This window comes from Cygnus atratus, chromosome 2 (assembly GCF_013377495.2).
Source record: "Cygnus atratus isolate AKBS03 ecotype Queensland, Australia chromosome 2, CAtr_DNAZoo_HiC_assembly, whole genome shotgun sequence".
In the NCBI taxonomy this organism is placed as follows: Eukaryota; Metazoa; Chordata; class Aves; order Anseriformes; family Anatidae; genus Cygnus; species Cygnus atratus.
The window spans coordinates 62,251,142-62,270,280 of NC_066363.1; the positions used below are offsets into that span (position 1 = coordinate 62,251,142).

At 40.7% G+C, this 19,139-nt stretch overlaps 2 protein-coding genes across 4 annotated transcripts in view; one reads left to right on the forward strand and one right to left on the reverse strand.

Moving 5' to 3' along the window:
* AVL9 (AVL9 cell migration associated) overlaps positions 1–7,655 on the forward strand; it is a 48,036-nt gene extending 40,381 nt beyond the window's left edge. The window contains exon 17 of one of the 2 annotated variants that reach the window (XR_004779599.2): positions 6,657–7,655. The gene's annotated coding sequence lies outside the window, so the exon portion shown is untranslated. Of the gene's footprint in view, positions 1–1,109; positions 3,297–6,656 lie in introns of those variants that run through there. The other variant, XR_007707783.1, reaches the window with a different exon arrangement.
* Positions 5,406–18,301, reverse strand: KBTBD2 (kelch repeat and BTB domain containing 2). Of its 2 annotated transcripts, none has more exons than XM_035552362.1 (5): positions 18,110–18,301; positions 17,800–17,882; positions 11,627–12,162; positions 8,580–8,745; positions 5,406–8,133 (listed from the first exon to the last, which is right to left on the reverse strand). In XM_035552362.1, the coding sequence occupies exons 3-5, from the start codon at positions 11,794–11,796 to the stop codon at positions 6,598–6,600; spliced, it is 1,872 nt and encodes a 623-aa protein (XP_035408255.1). In that variant the 5' UTR covers positions 11,797–12,162; positions 17,800–17,882; positions 18,110–18,301; the 3' UTR covers positions 5,406–6,597. The 2 variants fall into 2 exon arrangements, with proteins under 2 accessions (XP_035408255.1, XP_035408256.1); XM_035552363.2 differs by having other exon boundaries at positions 17,650–17,882; positions 18,110–18,197.
* Between the last annotated feature and the right edge of the window lie 838 nt (positions 18,302–19,139).

A 19,139-nucleotide genomic window follows, 5' to 3' on the forward strand; every position in this document is an offset into this window, starting at 1 on the left:
TCTGTAATAGTCGATTATTTTAAAGAGTAAGAAATACTTGTAGGAAGACTTCTGGTGCAATAAGACTAGGGGTGCAGTTATTCACGATGATTCTAGAGCTTTCTGATTCAGCTTGCAGATAAGAAAATAATCACTTGCTATTATGAAATTGCTAGCATTACCTGTTGTCTGGGTTTTAAGTGGTCAGGCTTCATGTTGTAGTGAAGACTGAATATGATCTGAAAGATTTAAGCGCCTACAAAATTAACTTCAGCAACTTGATGTTAATTTAAACTTAGGAGCTCACAGTAGGGCCACACAAGTAGTTAACATGTGTACAAGCTATAAAAACAGGACCTTTCTGGGTCCTTTTTAATAGCCTTGCCTCTGTCACCTCTTCACCTTAGCTGTTCTGTAGAATTCTCCTCTGCCCCAGATTTGTACAGCTGATTTGTTAGTTCTCTGCATTTCCCTCACTCCCACAAACTCCCTTGCTGACCCAAGGATTTTAGAAAACTGTGTGTGTTGTTTTTTGTTTTTTTTTTTTTAATTTTTGATTCATCTGAGGAAAGGCAGAATGAGGTGCCCTCTGCTTTTCAAAGCTGATGGCTGCTTGCTGCTCTGCGTAGGGCCTGCACTACAATGCTTCACAGTTTTTCTCCTATGGATAGAAAAGAAGACCTGACAGATCTCTTTCCCCGCTGTCCCAGCTGTGTCTGTTGTGGAGTCAAACATGCAACTTGATCAAAAGTATTTTCCTTTTTTCTATGTGTTTCTATTGTGTTTCAACACAAGTTTGGAATAAGAAACTTCTATTCATTTTCAGATTTTAAGAATTGGCTTCCTGCTAGCAAGTTGGACAGTGATTTAAACTCATGCAGTGGGTAGAGATGAAATGATCATCATAATAAGTTGTCTTCATTAATGTGTATGCTTGCTCTTTGACATTTGCTTAAACTTGCTTTTGGTCTGTAGGAGGGATAGCAGCTACTGAGTTTCGTCTGAATTCACGTAGTCCTCTTCTTTATTTAATGGTTGTGACCTCTTCAGATAAATCCAGTATGAATGCACTATTTTCTTCCCCTCTGTTCTAAAATTTCCAATGCAAGTATTATTACTTATTTTCAAAGGGATTTAAGCAGTCAACTTTCATTTCAAAGACATCCATTTCTGCATGGCAAGAAATACAAAGTACTAAATGAATCGGTGACAGCACCTCTTGTGAGTAAACTGTGAAGGCATTGCTACACCTCAGTCATAATGTATGTCGCAAAGATAATTCTGATCATTAATGTAGAGTGTGAACTGATTTACAAATAATACAATAACACTTCTTTCTCAGCTTTCTGGCATCAAAGCATCAACCTCCGCTATTTGTAGTTACCAACATTTGAGGAACTGCCTATTGAGTATACGCAGCTACAAGTCCCCAAAATAACACAAAATTAAGTATCGTTGACCTAATACTTCATTTGACTAAAATGTTCAGCATTTTTCATCGTTTTTCTGTCATAACCTTAATTCATGTGCATATCTGACAGCTTTTTCCTCAAATGTAACAATGTAATAATCACCTTTAGATCACTCTCCTAGTACATTGCATTTGTTTGACTTTGTACATCTGTTTTAAGCACCTTTGTAATTAAATTTAGTATTTTGTCGAAACAAGCTTCTTACTTCCATAGAAATTATTACTAAGCAGAGAAACTAATGTGGCCGTATTTAATTGTGAAAGTGGAGGTGTGAATGCAGTTTTTAAACATAGAAACTCTTACTTGATAATTGAAAATACAAGTAATGTATTTGATTTTTCTTGTGCTGCTTAAAAATAAATACATCCAGCCTATTTAAAGCTGTCTGTTCAAAAAGCTGTATTAATTTGAGAAGTTAATCCCATTAGGAGACACTAGCAGGCATGTGTTTTTGATATTGATAGCTGCTTATAAGACACTGTCAGTGTTTTTGAAACTTGTCTTCTATTTAAACTGATTATGGATGTTGCTTTTGCAAATTTAGGGTGAGAGTATCATGTAGTGTGATGTTTTATTCCCCGCTGTGTTCTGCTCGTTGTGAATCGAGTTAAAGTCTTCAGTAGGTCACAGGCGTCTCTCACACCAGTAAGAACTTTAGGTACGACTGTAAAATTTTGAACTAGATTTAGTTTCAAAATAATACATAGTTGACGTGGATTGCAGTATCTAGTCAAAATCAGGATGCTGAGTAAATTAATTGCTGTACGTTCATCTCTCTGCAATTGTCAGGTATTCATTGAAGGTTTATTTTAAAACTTGAATACTTCTACCGTAACTACCAAATCATTGTTAGCTAGATACAGTGGCAAATTACTAGTTCCAATAGGAGGAAACTAGTGGCGTTGAAGAACGCTTAGGTGTGAGTTATACATAGCATATGTCTGAAAAACTGTTGTAATTCTCTAAAATTGTTAATAAATAAATAAATCTGACCATATGCAACTAGTTGTTCAAAGACAGCGAAAAATAAACTCTTATGTTCATGCAGTGCAATTGTACTTTATTTAGTTATTATTAGAAAGAGCATTATGAAGAGTGTTCATAAAAGGTGGAAACATTACATTATAGTAATGCAATTAAAGATTTATGAAGAATTCCTTCACTCTGTTTTTACTTTTTAATATTGTAGTGGAGAGATTAGAAGGAGGTGCAGAGCTATAATTGTGTGATGTTTCTGTTCTTGACCCTGTTCTTTATCAAAAACTGGAAGTACTATTTAGGTTCATATACAATACATTTGGAGATGGATCACTTCTGTTAGTGTCAGTGAAGTGGTGAACTTACTCTCCTTATTTTATTCCCGGTAAGGAGACACGATGCACATGTGTGACATCTGCACAGACAGCTAGACTTCCAAGTCTTATCACAGCCAAGATTAAGCTATCTTGTTGAGTCCTTTATTTCTGTAAGGATTCAAAGTTTCCTAACTATAGACAATTGATAGATTTTTTTGTTGTTGTTTTGTAGCCTAAATTTACTAATGTTGATGAAAGCATAATTACTACTTTCCTCAGTAGTAGCAGAATTACAGAATCATAGAATATCCTGAATTGGAAGGGACCCACAAGGATCATCGAGTCCAAACACCTACAAAATACTCTTTTCTTGCCCTCTTCTAGATCACTGAGAAGGTAGGAGTGGTTTCTAGATGAGGTGAACATCAAGAAAATCAAGAATGTTTAGACTGAATGAAGAACGCTTATCTAATGTGAAGGCAGATACAGAGTTGTTTTCTTAAGAACCGTGTGGGGATAGTACCACTTGGTTTAGTTTCACAATTCCAGCCAAACCATAAGAGCTGGCTCTCCTGTCTCTTAATACAGAGCAGGAGGGGAGACAAGCACAGGCACATGGTTTTATTGCTCCCACCTTGTGCCTGTCCCGTCTCCTACGCTACTCCTTTCTTCCACGTCAGAGTTTCTGTAGCTCAGCACTGACCTATTATTCAGTCGGCTAGTACTCATCCTCCACGTTGTAAGCTCGATGGGCAAGAACTCTGCCATGCTAATTGTTCCTCATGGTCAATGCAGTGGGACGGAGATGTTGTAAATAACTCGGGAGTGCAGCTGAACAGACCTTTGGTGTTAAGGGCAAGCCTGCTCCAGAGCCTGCCCAAGCTAAAGCTCATTTCTTGTAGGAATCCAGATCCAAAAGGAGAAAATTCCTGAAGGGAGCTATACATGGAAGCAGAGCAGGAGCAGCACTATCCTGCTGCTGCTGTGTCCATGGCTGTTACTCAGCGCTACTGCAATGTGGAGGGAGCTAGCGCAGCTTTTCAGAAGTATTGAGAAGTGGAAGGAGAAATGATATGAATTACCAGGTAGTGCTTTAAAACTTTTTAATTACCTTTAAAGTTTTATCAAGTCATTGTTCCCAAAAGTTAACTTACCCATCTTCTGTTCTTCGTAACCTTGACGCAATTGACTGCCCTAATTTTGACTATTCCCCCTAGAACAAAAATTAAACTTGCAATTAAGGTATGTAGTTAAACTGTAAAAATGAGTGGATGCACTAAAAATATTAGCAGAAGTCAGATCCTCTTTTTATTACTTCAGGTAGGGGAAACTTTACATAGAACTTTAAAGTATTTCTACCAGAAAAGAAACAAACTTCCTGCGAACATAATAAAGCTTGAGGACACGTGAAGCTGTCATTAAAACCTGTATGTAAATGGACTTCAAAGTCAAGTACAGGTTGAATAGGCTAGCATTAGGCAGAAGCTTTGTAGTGAGATACTATTTTAGAAGTCTTTAATCATCTTTGCTCTGTTTATAAAATAAGAACTGCATTTTTTCAGCTGTTGTCTTTGTTCCCACAGAAGCTTTTTTCTAATTTACCACTAGTGACCATTTCCAGGCACGTGACAATGCTTTGCCTGCAGAGTTTCCTTCTCAAATGATGAAAGGAAGGAGTTCAGTCTTCAGACTAGCATTTGCCAGCTGTTTTCCTTTGGGGTCAAATACTGACTGCAGCAGCTAGTTGTGTAAGTGAACTAGTAGTATGTCTTTAACAAAGTCACTAGAGCCCTCTTAGACACTTGGCAAGTCTTGTCCTTAAGTACTGTATTATTACAATTAATTTTACATAAGGTACTACATGGCCTTATACCAGCAAACTGTTCCAAATAGTATAAAATGCAGAGTAACAGGAAGTCATGTGGATCATCTATATTTTATAATATATTTTCAGATGTATACAATTAAGGATAGTTCTTCCAGGTACTATCAAGCAGCCATGACTTAGAAAGTAGGTGAGTGAAGTGCACTGTTTGGGTTTTACCTCACTTGTTTTTGTAAGAAACCACGTACAAGCTTTTAAACTCAAGTTGAAATTTCTCAGTAACAGAACACACCCTTCAGCAGCTGTAGATCATCTGTACTTGAATTTAAGTGTGTTATAAAGCCTGACACTGTTGTGGTACAGCTTGATAAAGTAGGCCTATGTGAGAATGATCTCCAGCATTAAGCAGGCCAGTCAGGCTGGAGTTACCGAGATCCCCCCCAGTATTGGTGCCTGAGGTAGGTGTTTCTCCAACCTGCACTACAAAGCAGTACCCCTGTTCTAACTTGTACCCCTTTGAACAGGCCAGCAAGTGGAGGGCCAGCATTACAGAAAAGCAACATCAGCAGGATCCTAAGTCACTTCTCCCCTCTTATCTAAGCAATTCAGCTATCAAAACAAGTTGATGTAAATGGTTGTCATCTTCATCGTTCAAGTTCTGTGTAATGCTCAGATTGACTGGCATACCTAACTTCCACCATAACGAATTAACATATAAATCTCCAAGTTTTCCACAGCTTAACTATTTGAAATTGCCTTCAATAAATAACATGCTACTGTTTAGGGGTAAGGGGGCATAACTGTATCAACTTCAAGCAGAAAGTACACCCAAACTCAGTTGGATTCAGTCTTTTTTAATAAATTAATGTCATTCAAAATACAGTGCCAGAACATGATGCAGCTGAACATGCTAGTAAGGTTTGTCATGAAGCACCTGTGTTCATGTTACATTGGCGGTGCCCCGCTACTGCTAGTGGTTCCTGGGATTAATGCCAGAGCAGCACTAGTCATCTGCTCTCCTGCACACCAAGCACAGGATATTCCTGAACTGTTGCTTCCCCCCCTCCCCGCAAAGTAAAAAACCTGATAGCTAAGGGATATCTATACACAATCACACTACAGTAATGCTTGTTATTAAATTAACAGAAAATAAAGACCTGGTTAATCCACACTAAAACTTTGTTTTACAATGGAAAAATACATCAGCAGCAGGAAGTAATATACATGAGCCAATGTTACTGTAATACAGAATGTGGAGGCATTTACTGATTAAAGCTCCACATAGACCCGCACTATGAGGGCTGACAATTCCTATTGCAAGCCCAGCAACTTAAGTCCACACCTGGTAAACTACCAGCTGCTTGGAAGACCTGTATTCTAAACAGACAGGTATAAGTTAGTGAAAATAGAGTACATGCACCTAATAGTACAGCTTGACTGAACCTGCAGTCATTTTGCCCTGCATGTTACCATACAATGGAAGATCTACCCTTCCTACCACAGGTAGATCCATGGGATTTGTTTCTTTTTTTTTTTCTTTAATGGCATTACTATACCAACATGGATATTAGTATTAAGTGCAGCACAGTCCTTTAATTAGGCCACACTGACAATTATATAACTAGCACTTAAGTAAAATATCCAGAAGTAGTTCAAATATAACTGGAAGATACTTTCAAAACAGTTGTGACATCATCCTAGAAATAGTAACTACTTTTTTTCTGAAGCTAATTTTCCTGAACCAAGACTTTATAGAACTAGAAATTAACTCTTTAGACAAGTCAGATGCTTAAGCTCATGATATATATATATATGTTTCTCAATTATCGGATAATAGTATTGCAGATAATGGAAGCATATCTGCTCATTTCACTGATTCATACTCAATTGCTGCAACTGTTAGGTAGGGCATAAAAATACAATTCATGAAGGACAGGTTTAACATTTCTCTTTCCAGACCTGTTCTTTCACAATCATTTATTTCAAGGTAACTGTGCAGAATCAGTTGTGCAGTCTAACTGGGGAGCTATACAGGTGGTAAAGTAACCATCTCCCCATCCAGCTCAAATTCATCTGCTCCATCAGGTGAAAAGAGATACGTCGGAGGTTTCCACGGGGACTCTTCAAGGCAAGATGGATACAGCTTTCCTACAGTGCACCGGAAGTCCTTCCCCAGGTCCCACAGCACACGTTCTGATATGTGCTGTCTCAGAAACCAGCGATCGAGTTCCAGGTCATACTGATAGGTGGCATACTTGGCTCGCTCGTTCATGTGGGTTTCTCGTATGAAGACACACAAAGAATTAGAGATGACAACAGCTCTAACACACGGGTCGGAATAGCGCTTGGCAGGGATATTAGCTGCCATTCTCCACTCATTTTTATTCACATCGTAGATTTCCACAGTTACGGAAGACCCATCTACAGTACTACTTGGGAGCCTTATACCAGAATTGCTGGCAATATGCAGTCCTCCAATGTAGAATATTTTATCGCCAAAAGCAGCAGCTGAAGCAAAACATCTACTTGTCTGTCGCATAGCCATTTCTACCCAAGCATCTGACCTGGGAAAATAACAGTACATCAAGTTGTGTGCCATTACATAAATGCAGTTGTGAACTGCTACTGCTGTGCTCCACTGCCACGCGCAAGGCAACGGGCTTACCATGGTCCATTCATCTTTTTCAGTGTCATATCTTTCTACAGTTCTCCTATTGAGCTCTCCGCCAACACTGTCGCCTCCAATTGCATAGATGTATCCTTCACAGCAGACCAGGGATGGCTTTATACGAACAAAGAGCATCGGTGTCTTTGGGAACCACGTGTTTTGCTGTGCATCAAACCAGTAAAAGCAATTCACAGTTCTGAAGGCAGCCTGGAGTTTGCTGCTTTTACTATGGTTGGTTTTCGTGCTTTTCAGAGGAACTTGTCCCCCTGCTATATAGATATCATTGTCAGGAGTTACGAGTGTTCCAACCTTATGTAAGTCAGCAGGAGGGTTGCAGAGTTTGTAAACTTTTTCTGCCTGTGGGCTGTAACAGACAGAAGAATAAAGACTACCAGGGTTTTCAGCAGCAGCTTCAATGAATATCATCATCTCCTCTTTTGTCATACCGAGTCTGGGCTTGAAAAACTTGGGCATAGATTTGTACAATCCTTGCACCACCACTGATTTATCGTTGGGTGGTAAGCCTTGAAACCAGGCTCTCTGCGTTACTTCTGAAAGTGCATCGATACGGATTTGACTAAGAACAGAGGACAAATACTGCGATCGTGATTCCGTGTTGTACTCCAGCCATAACATAGCAGCTTCACGAACTGTCTCCTCCTTTTCCACGTTTAAATTGTCACTGCTTAAAATATCTATCAGTAGATCATGTGACAGTTGCATGAAAGCCTCCTGGTGGTACACAGCTGTGAACTTGTGCTCTACCATTCTTTTAGCACTCTGTTTTAACTCCTCACAGCTGAAGAGATCAGCAAAACTTAACAGACGCACACAATTTTCTGCATTAATTTTTTTGATTAAGTATTCCCTACACCGCTGTAGCACATCATCTACCTGTAATGCAAAGAGAAAAGACACTGAGTATTGCCACATACACTCTATGCCTTCACTTACCAGCAGCAGGTAAAAGTACCTGTATTTAAACATCAGAGTTTAGGCCTCGAATATTCTGTGTGTGTACACACACACCTGCACAAAAATACAGCAGTGACTTAAGAGATTCATGCAGATTTAGGAAATTGCATTATGATGGCTGCTTGAGAAACTAATGATATAAACATGGTAAGCGCACTGCTTTACTTCCACCCTCCACAGGACCACAAAGGAAAGAGGAATGTGTACATGAAATGCATCTTGCAGGCAACTGCTGTCTGTACTAAGGAAATTGAACATGAATATTTTGGAATGACTAAACAGAAAGGATTATCTAACAAATTAACGAAAAAAATGGTTCAGAGATTAGAGGCAGTTATTCCACACTCAAAGGAAAACATTCCTACCTGTAAGAAGCAGGCAGTCTCATAAAGCTGTTCTACTGTGCTGTCGCTTATTGCCAAGTTACCCGTGTATGCGTAAGCTATGATAATTTGTAGCGTGGCTGCATCCACATTCCTCAGGTGTACGTGTGTTTGTTTACTTTCACTTAGCCCGCTCATGAACATGGCTCTGAAGAAAAATATACATATTAACAATAACTACTGGTGGTTCTTATCTTAAGCACTTTATCACTTAAGTCTTCAGTGATTATACACCAAAAGGTAAACAGTCTTTTTGGTTGTCTGTTTACAGGTAGTTAGTATTTTCCTTAGGCTACCATCTGGTAATAAAGATAAAGCACTTGTACCGAACATTCAAAAAGGAACATCAGTGCCTTCTATAGGAGAATTTTACATATATGCAAATTATTTTCTGTTCATCAGCAGAGAACTCTAATTTTGAAATTTTAAACTTCTCTGTTAGGCAATAAGAGGGAAGAAATACCCTTCAGAAAAGGCCATTTATACATATACAGATAGGTTTGATTTTAAAATGAAAAGAAACAGATCTATGGAATGGACTGAGCTAAGTAATATTAAAAAGCACGCTCCTCTGGAAGGAAGATAAAGCTCAGAAAATGGAGCAAGCACTAGCACTCCATGAAGTATTTCTTATATACCATTCACATTATGCAGTAAACTTCAAGTTTGTAGACAAAAATCAATGGCAGATTGTATCAGACCTGGTCTGAGAAAAATAATAATCCCTTAAGTATCTCTATTACACCTTCCTGAAAAAAATAGAAAGGCATTTTAAAGAAAAGGTTATTACTCCCCTAATGCTTTATATACCTATTTCCCATTACGTTGCCTTTTGTTTGTTTGTTTGTTTTTTAAAGTTGTAACACAGTTAAGAAGTAATTGGACTCTGGTACTATGAACCAGATACATGCTCATTTTCTTAAAATGGCTGAAATCCCTTTTAAGAGCTTTATATTAATTCAGGTTTGGTAGTAGTGGTGATAATGGCAAATTCAGCTTAAGCTCCTTTAAATTTGGAGCTTTTTCAGAAACCAGACCTGAGAGAAGTCTGGAGGGACAGGGAGTGTGCCCTGTAGTTCCGCCTGCGGGCTCAGAGATGAAGGCGCCATGGAGATGCACTCCATGAGCAAAGCCATTCCACAAATACCTGAAAGACGGTGCCCCACCACCTCTCCTCCTGCCCCAACTCCATCTCTGTCCTCTTCTAAGCTCCTTAACTCAGACAACCTGTGTGTTTGGTTTTTTGTGGGGGTGTGTGTGTGGGGGGAAATCACCAGCTAAGTGAGTACCTCAACTTGCCAGGCAGGTTGTTAAAGGTAAGCAAGACACTAAGAGTACCAGAGAGGCTCCTCTTCGTGGAAATTAAGGGGGAGCTGTTACAGAATGCAGCTCTAGCGCGTGCCTACACACAGCTGAGCAGCATGTGCCAAAGCTGTGCTGTTTCTAGCAGTGCTCAAGCACAGATTTGGAAGGTAAGCTGCCTGCAGTCGTAAACGACTGGATCACTTTTTCTGTTCTTCCCCCTCTCCCCACAGCCGCCTTCAGGGCTATCAATTTTTCATAAGGCTAAATTTAGGAAACTGAGCATCTTTTTGAAGACCAAACTAGAGAAGAAAAAACAGAGTATGACAAAACCACAAGCTTGATGCTACTTTTAACCAGTGCCAAAACCTCATTCCATAAATAATAAACACACATATGAATAAGAGATTTGACTGCATATTCTAATGCTTCGCACTGCATGGACTCATGACAGCTTTCCAACCTTATGATTAGCCACCCACACTAAATCTGGCCACATTTCCAGGGGATGTTATTTTACAGACAGTTGGAACCGTGTCATCTGCAGCAGGCCAACAGCAATAATCATTATCTAGTGATCGCACAATACTTGTTGCTAAAAATTGTACCGGATTCATCTGAGATGAAAAAAGGAACAAAAACAATAACAGCGACAAAAACTTATGTGAAAGGAGCTCATCATGCAGTAGTTTCTCACGTTAAGTTACACTCTAATACAAGCAAGCTGACAGAATATAGGCAACATTTTAAAAGTGTTCTGTATAGGGAGACCAACTCAGCAGGAAAACAATTAGTAAACCTCCTGATGAAATGGGAAAGAAAAGTTAGAATCACTGCACAGTGCACCAGGGAGACAGAATATGCACAGATGTCCCCAAGACTAGTTTCAAACTTCAAAATTCCTTCCAGGTAAGCGGATTAATTGTACTGTTACTAACAAAGAATGATTAATCACTGCAGAAAAATGCATGGTGTCCCATCTAGGGCTTACTATAAAAGAATCTACAAAAAGCAGTAGCACTTCTCAGATCTTATTAGCAAAAAGTTTTGAAAAGACAAAAAGCAAGACACCCAGGAAGCAGAAGCTACTGGATTAAAAACTCCAACGGCATCTCAGTGAGGGAAGAAAAAAAGTGTGTTGTGTTATAGCAAGACTCAGGCAAGAGTAGAGTTTCTGGCTTCTTTGCTGAACAGAGAAAAAACAGATGATTCAGAAAAGAAAGCCACAAGCTTGCACAGCGCTCCCTACTTTCAGCAGAGGCTTCTGCTAAGAAAGTACAGATAATAGATGCAACAATGAGACTACCATAGCCAGCTCTCAATAATCTCTAGTTACCTTACCTGGGGGTGGGGGTGGGGGGGTGGGGTGGGGAACAAACATTTTTTAATCTTTTCTAAGTATGAAAAATAAGAAATTTACTAATTTAATCAAATCTGTATAATTAGTAAGTTTCTTATTTTTCATATACACCCTAGAAAACAGTAACCATCACAAGTGTGACTTTCCTTTTGCACTTACTGTAGAAAACTACAGTACCTATCCAGAGTAAGTCACAACATAAGTCACAACATAAGTTGGCAAGTAACGACAGTTTGTGACTTGCTTGGTACACTGTTCTCTACAATGCTCTGCAACACATGATTTGTTAATCAATTAAGTAATACCACACTCAAAACCAGATACCATAGATTTCCTTGAATTAACAGCTCCTGCTTTGAATACTTACCTGAAATACGAGCTGCACGTTGCAAGAACCATCTTATGGCATGGAAATTCGGTGCCCTCAACAATCAATACTATGTCAGTTAGCAACTGCTGCTCATAAAAGAATTTTAACTGCTCCAGCAAGGACACAGCATATTCACTATTTATCTGCCTCTCGTCCTGGGTAGACATGACTGTATTCCATTAATGTTTCCAAGACCAGAGTGAAAAGTCAAGATCTTTTTGCCAGAGAAAGGTCAGCTGAATATTTCAGAAGTAACCAGGGAAGAAACTGCAGGAGATCTGTAGCCTTCAGAGACGATACTGATAAAAAAAAAAAGGCAGTGTTATCTTGAACTGCTGAATCGATGTTTCAGACTTTGACCTACATTAGGTCATCATTCTTTGATTCGATGTCACAATCTGTTCAGAGACTTTCAAGAGTATCTGCAGGGCTCCTGTTGAGATTTATAGTGATGCAGCAAACGAACGACCAAAAGCAAATTCTGAGGTAGGTTCCGTGGTAGCATCTCATGATCAGTGGCTGCACTTGAGTGACTGAAAGCAGGAAAATAAAATTGACATTAGCACTTGTCCAAGAAATAATTTTTCCTTTCATAGCTACCCCTTAAAAATAATTAACAACCTTATATCTAAATAAATACATATTACTTGCACAAAAATTCTTGTAAGAACATTTAAACAACAAAAATATCAAAAGAGAAAAGCAGAAGAGTTTGCATATGGATTCTCATCAAGATCTAGGCCCATAAACTACGATAATTTGTCCATACTGCTTCTAAGGCTGGAGAGAGAAAAACAAGGTTCAGGAAGACTAATCCTCTTCCAAGAGATACCCAGTTTTCCCCACTAAGTACACCCGCATATTTCCTTCAACCATGGCAAAGAGCTGCTTAATACAAACATGAAAAAAGTGACTATTTTTTTTCCTGTTAGTATGGTTTTGTCTACTCAAGTCCTATCAATACCAGGCCTATAAATGCTGTTTCTTCAGTATCCCATCATTTTCCAACTCAACTCGACATCATAGTCAATCCACTTATTTCACCTTTGACGCTCAACTATAGAAAAAGCAGAAACAGAGCTTAAGGGTTTGAAATCCTAACAACCTATATTCGCAATGCTTATTTGATCCATCATCTCCATGCAGAAGGGCTTCATGTATTGACATTCCCCATTCCATTTTTCCCCCTTCTAAGCCATTTCAATACAGCCAGGTAAGCATGACCACTGCTGACAGAAGAACAGAAAAATAAGATAACAAAAGCAAAGGGATGCTGGAATAGCAGAAGTCAAGAAACTTGGAGTCATTATAAAAGCAATGACCACAGGTTACCCAAGTCTGTTTTCTTGTCTGGACATTTCTACTTGTCTTAAAAAGGGTTCATGTCCCACACCACCCCAATCTTCATAATTAAGAATGGGAGAGTTACGACAGTAAAATCGTCATCATAAAGGCCATCAGAATATCATATCTATCAAATGTTTCCACATTTATTTAGTATTGCACTGTTCTCTTACATTCCAAAACTGAGTAATAACCAGTAACACACTTGTCAAATGTCTAAGACTTCACTATCATTGCAGTTCATGAAGAACGGTGAATGCAGAAATATACTTTACCTGAAATGACATACTTGAAATTCCACACAAACTTCCAAGATTTAGTGCAAGGTGAAGGTGAATCCCTGCCAGCCATATCAAAGATATATTTCAGCAGAGCCCTGCCTGTAGCACAGTTTAAAAACAGCTAACATTCACTCAAGTGTATATGGTTAATCAATGCCACTTTAATTACTACTAATTTAATGTCACTGATCTATTTCTTTTCCAGTAAATACGTACAAATAGTGATCTCAAGCTCTTGTTTTTAACTGGTTATTTAACTGGAAATGTCAAAAAAAAAAAATCAAAGCCCACGTTCACGAGAAGCCAGTTAAATAAGTAGAAAAGATGTTAATATTTGGAGGAGAACGGGAAGACCACTATGTGCTGTAATAACAGATATTAGCATGAATTCTTGACTTCAAACCTTCAAGTTTCAGTGCACTTAAATGCTGAAGCCACTAAACCAGATGTCTATCAAGAAATTTGCTTATCCAAAGCAAGGACTTGCCCCAAGTCACGTCGTCTTTTCACCAGATGAGTATGCCCCCTATCTGTACATTTACTGACCACTATCCTGGTCATCTGATAATAGCTTAATGTGCAACCTAATCCATTGACAGATTTTGCACTGAACTTTATACGGCTATGGAGACACGCAGACTTCCTAAGTGCAATAGACCCACAGAAATAAATAGCTTGTGGCTCTACTGGTATCCAGGGTCTCTCTACAGCATTGTTTTTCCTGGCTTAGGAGTAAAGTTTCAACAATATAAGCTGGTGCACTGCACTTGGTTCAGGCAGAACATCATTATTACTAAGCTATGGTAACAATGACTTCTTTTACTAAAACTTCCCATTCTGGTGTAATTGTAAAGACTATAAATCTTCAGGAACAGGAAAAAAAGAGCAAAACTTCAGTAAACACTGTTCTAGTCATCAAGTAAAAGAACCAATTCAAGGGTCCCATGGAGAAATTGATGTACACCGGCTAGTAAGATTAAATACATTTTTGGCAACGTGGCTGACAGTCAATGACTGAAAAAGCAGACCTGTTCAACAGAAGACAAGTTGAAACTGTGAAATTAATTACTATAAATAGTCAGAACATTTGAGTATGACTCCTGGTGGCAGAAAAGATTGAGGAGATGACAGGAGTCTTGTTGCAGAACATTTATGTGATGTGAACCACCTTTAAACTGTAAATTCACAAAGCTGGACTCTGGTTTACAGCTGATCTGGCACACTGTCTCATGCAATACGTGTACCAGGGGGTCTTCTGTTGGTACGAACATGCAATGCATTGAACTCCTGCTTTCCACATCCACACTGTGTTTTGCTGCCAATGATAACCATTGGCTAAAGAACAGAGTTTTGTATTTGTCACAAAGTTGCATCCCACTCCCTTCTAGTGGAACCATACTAAATTCTTAGGAGAACAGTTCATCAAGGATCTCTAAGCTCCTGTTTTAGAATCACCACTATTTCAGTCCACATTTGCCCAAAAGAAGTGAATTTTTGTCCTGGGTAACTTCTTGGAAGTCAGCTGTCTAAAACAGGATGGTAGATAGCTGCTGGAAGGTCATAGTGGTACTGGACTGCAAACTAAATCAAGATGTTACCCAGCAATCCAAACTAACTCCGTATCAAGCTGGAGAGGAACATGAACAGGTGGATAAGAAGGTTTGTTGTTAAGTAATTATACTTTTTAGCTGAAGTAATTTTAATGAGGTGGCTTTAACTCTTGTTCATGTACTTCAAAATCTGTATTAGACCATTACAAAAGTTAGTCAAACGTTAATGAGTTAAGGGACAAGCTATTAATTGTTTTCCTTGAATCTGTTTGTCTTCTGAGGTCAGGGGAAGATTAATGAACAATACATCCTGTACTACATGCATAGAAGTGTTGCCCTATGTCTTCTCTACAATGTAAGTTGAACTATTATCTACTATTTCCAACTTAAAGGGAAAATAATGAGAAATATAGATATAATATTCCTCAACTTCACTGATTTGTCTTTATCTTTTTTATTTAAAACCAAGAAATATCTTTTTTTTCCAAACTGCAAAAAGGGCAAAACATATATAGAGATGTTTTGTTGTTAACTTCAACGTTTTCATACTAGGAAAAGAAATACTTTCTTCCGAAAATGCCATTAAGAAGTCTGCCAGATTACATGCCTAACTTCCAGTGAAGTTCATGGAAATGCATAGAGACCTATGAAATCCTCACCAGTTCCTATCCGCATCTTCAACCATCTAAGCATCTCTTGAACTAACTTCACCAGCTACAACCAACACTTCAATAAACCTGCACGTTTGGGGAAAAAAAAAAACAACACATACCTTACTTCCCAGGACATTCAACCTTTTTAACCTCATTTTAACTAATAAGAACCTTTAAATACTACTTTTGTGCACTTTGAATTGAATTCCAATTCCCATCCAAGTGCAGCTTCACACAAATCACAAGTAAAAACATGTCTAAAGAAGTGAGTCATTCACTATTTTTAACATAATGAAGTGTCAGAATTAAGAACCAAACAACCCTAAGCCAAACTACACAACAAGTGTGTAGAGAGAGCAATGAAAGTACCAAGTTTAGGTACTTTGATACACAGTTACCGTTAACAACGTGCTGAGTTACACATCAACATGTTTTCAAAGTGATGACACCAACTAATGGGCAAGGGGGAATAGAAGTACTAAAAACGATTAAAATCAATTATTTAAATCAATAGACCTAGCCAACTGATCTCAAAGATAGGAAAGAGAAAAGAAAAAGGAGTTGGAAGCTCTGGATTCCTGAGTAATGTATCAAGTTTGCATCCTTGGCAGCAAAAATGAAATAGGTAATTGATGAAGCAGTTCCAGACTTGGAAGTTTTCCTCTCTTCTAAAGCCATCAAAGGTATCTTTGATACCACTGTAGTGCAGAAACCTGAGGACATCAAGGAGATTCTAATGAGGCAAGACCATGAACTCTCACAAAAACTAAGGACAGATTTATTCCTACAATGGTTTCATCTCAAAAACTACTGTTCATTTGGAAATTAATTCTATTTTCCATACGTATTGTGACTGGGAAGCAAGTTACAACTTTGAGGTAGGTAAACTTTCTGAAACTGGACAGAAGCTAGAGACTGGAAGTGCCAGACTCCATACTAACAACATGCTTGGTCGCAATGCACTCCTCAGTACCAGTTTCCTTCCTGTTTTTCTGCTCCTAAAGGAAGTTATACACTAAAGGAAATACCTGCTCAGAAATAAAATTAGCACAAGATAAACCAGCAACTTAACTTGGCAACTGGCCTTCTGTGTTGAGCAGAGCTAGTTTCCATCCCCAAGGGCGTTTCTGTTTTGTTGAAAGACCTGACCTGTCTTGGAAAATTAACCTTTGAAAATAAGTGGGCCATGAACGTCTCTTGCAAGATCCAGCCACATATCCTGTACGTATAGAAAAGTGTTTTCTTTCTCTGAACTCTAGTATGTTAATGAAGGTAGACAGCTTTCTTTAAGAACTTAAACTGCACTGTACAAGTATACATCGTTCCCACAAATATCATCATATCTCAGTGACTATTTAACTATAAAGTCAAGTATTTCTACATTAAGAAATTAGACTAATAATTAATGCAGTTTAACTAACCATAAATTACTTCCTGAAACGTTAGAGACTTAAAATGGATACCTTGTTTATCCTTGTAAAGTTTATTCTCCTAGTGCAACAGCTACTAAATTAAGGAAAAGGCATTTTTGGATTTGCACCAATTATGGTCTGTTTCACAATCACATGACCAAAATCAAAACATCTGCCTAAAAAAAAAACCACAATCAAACATGCTAAGCAGCAACATCCTTCCCTCTGTTTCTGCAACATGCTAGGGATGCAGCACAACATATAACTGGATCCTTTCACTGAGGCTAAACATATCCTCAGAATAATTTAAGATGTGACACCTGTACCCAAATTGTGAGACTACACAACTTACATATTGGAGTATATTAAAATATTAAACTTTTAAGGATTTCTAAAATACATCATCTTCACAAAACTCATGCAGATGTTGCCCTAGATGAGCTCACAACAGAATACAACATTTCAGGTCCACAATGATCACGAGGTGACATAGAAAGCCAAGCTTTGGCTTTGCAGGGAAACCTCAAAATGCAGACGCTAAACACCGCGACAATCCATCTCTAAATCATTGTTCAAGTCATTTCATAAGCAGCAAGACATCTACCCTGCTCGTAGAAGAAATAACAAACACTGGAAAATCTTAGGCACGCAGATGGCTAATTTCAAAGCTATTTTACGACCCTTATTTTGCGCTTAGCCTATAAAACTTCACCAAGAGCTATCTGCCTCTTCAAAACCCACACATAAACACCGGAGCCCACCCACGGTCGCTGTAGGTACCAAGGCCACATCCACGCACGCTTCCAGAGGCGGCTGGAGGGGAAGGCGGACAACACCCAGCGGCAGCAATGCCCCTCGCCGTGCAGTCCTAGAGGCCCCCCTCACACCCTGCCTTTCCACCACCCCGGCGGGGCGGCCCCCGAGCCCTACCTGCTGCCGCTCCGCCGACGCGCTGCGAGCCCTGCGGCCGCCCACCGCGCTGCACACACGACGGCGCCTGCAGCCGCGCGGGGCTGAAAAAGAGCAGAAACGGGGGGCCGGGTTAGGGTTATGGGGTTGTTTGTACCCGCTCCCTCACCGCCAGGACCAGGGCCAGCCCCAGGGCCGGCGGGGGCCCTGCCCTGCCCTGCCCTGCCCTTCCCTTCCCTTCCCTTCCCTTTACCCCTACCCCTACCCCTTCCCCTTTCCTTTTCCTTCCCCTTCCCTCAGGCCCCTCAGGCCCCAGCCCGGTGGGACCGACCTCCCAGCGCGTCCCCTGCTGCCTCAGCGTCCCGAGGGCAGACGGGCGGGCAGCGAGCGGGGCTGAGGAGGAGGAGGCGGGGGAGTGGGGGGGGCGGCGGGGGCGGTGGATCCGGTCCCGCCCGTGCTGCGGAGGCGTCGCCCGGCACGGCGCAGGCGCACTCCGCCCCCCCACCTCACCTCGCGCCGCGGCCGTTACGCGGAGCCGCGCATGCGCGTAGATGCGAAAGAGGGGAGGGGGTAAGGCCGGCGCGCCCCCGTTTCCCGTTCCTCTCCCCCCGCCCAGGCAACGGCGGCCGCCTCGCCGCGGCTCGCCCCGCCCCCTCCTCCTCGCGCGCCGGCAGTTAGGGCGGGGCGGCGCTGAGGGGAGCGGGTGCGGCCCCGCCCCGCCCCAACGGCTTTCGGGCTAAGGGGAGAGGGCGAGGGGGCTGCCCAGTGGTCTGAGGGGAAAATAAATATCCTGACTGGAAAGCGGGGAGCGGGTTTGTTTGTTTATTCGTGGGGTTCCGTACGGGTCTGTTTGGGCTCTCCAGCCTTCGTTCACCAAGAGGATTTTTAGTTTAAAGCTAAATGCGGGAGTTGGGGATTTGAAAGTGTGCCAGACGCAAGCGGCTCACGGGGGAAGTGCAAGAGCTGCAGTCCCTGAAAACACAAGATCAGTAATCCTGCCCAGATAGAGGCTGAGTTACAGTTTGTGCCTTAGGGCACAGGTCAAGCCACGCTGAATATTAAAAAAGGGAAAGGGCAGGAGAGCTCCCCAGCCTCGGAATGCAGACCATCTGCAAGCGTCCACACCTCTCTGCTTCTCCAGGCACTCGCCCACCCGCGTACTGTGTTCCTTGTGCCTGCTTCTGCCACCACCTCTCCCAGCTGTGGCAGCCCCTGTGGTGCTCCCTCATGCAGAGATGGGGACCTGTGGCCACTGCATTGCTCCTTCATGAAGAGATGGGGACCCGTGGTGGCTGTAGTGCTCCCTCATGAAGAGATGGTGACCCATGGTGGCTGTAGTGCTCCCTCACACAGAGATGGGG

What these genes read in the sequence shown, in the direction of transcription:
- KBTBD2 (XM_035552362.1), bottom strand. Translation starts at nt 11,796, where the DNA reads ATGTCTACCCAGGACGAGAGGCAGATAAATAGTGAATATGCTGTGTCC. An exon ending in ACGTGCAGCTCGTATTTCAG is followed by an intron (nt 8,746 to 11,626) that starts GTAAGTATTCAA and finishes ATTTTTCTTCAG; the next exon opens with AGCCATGTTCATGAGCGGGC. An exon ending in AGACTGCCTGCTTCTTACAG is followed by an intron (nt 8,134 to 8,579) that starts GTAGGAATGTTT and finishes TTTGCATTACAG; the next exon opens with GTAGATGATGTGCTACAGCG.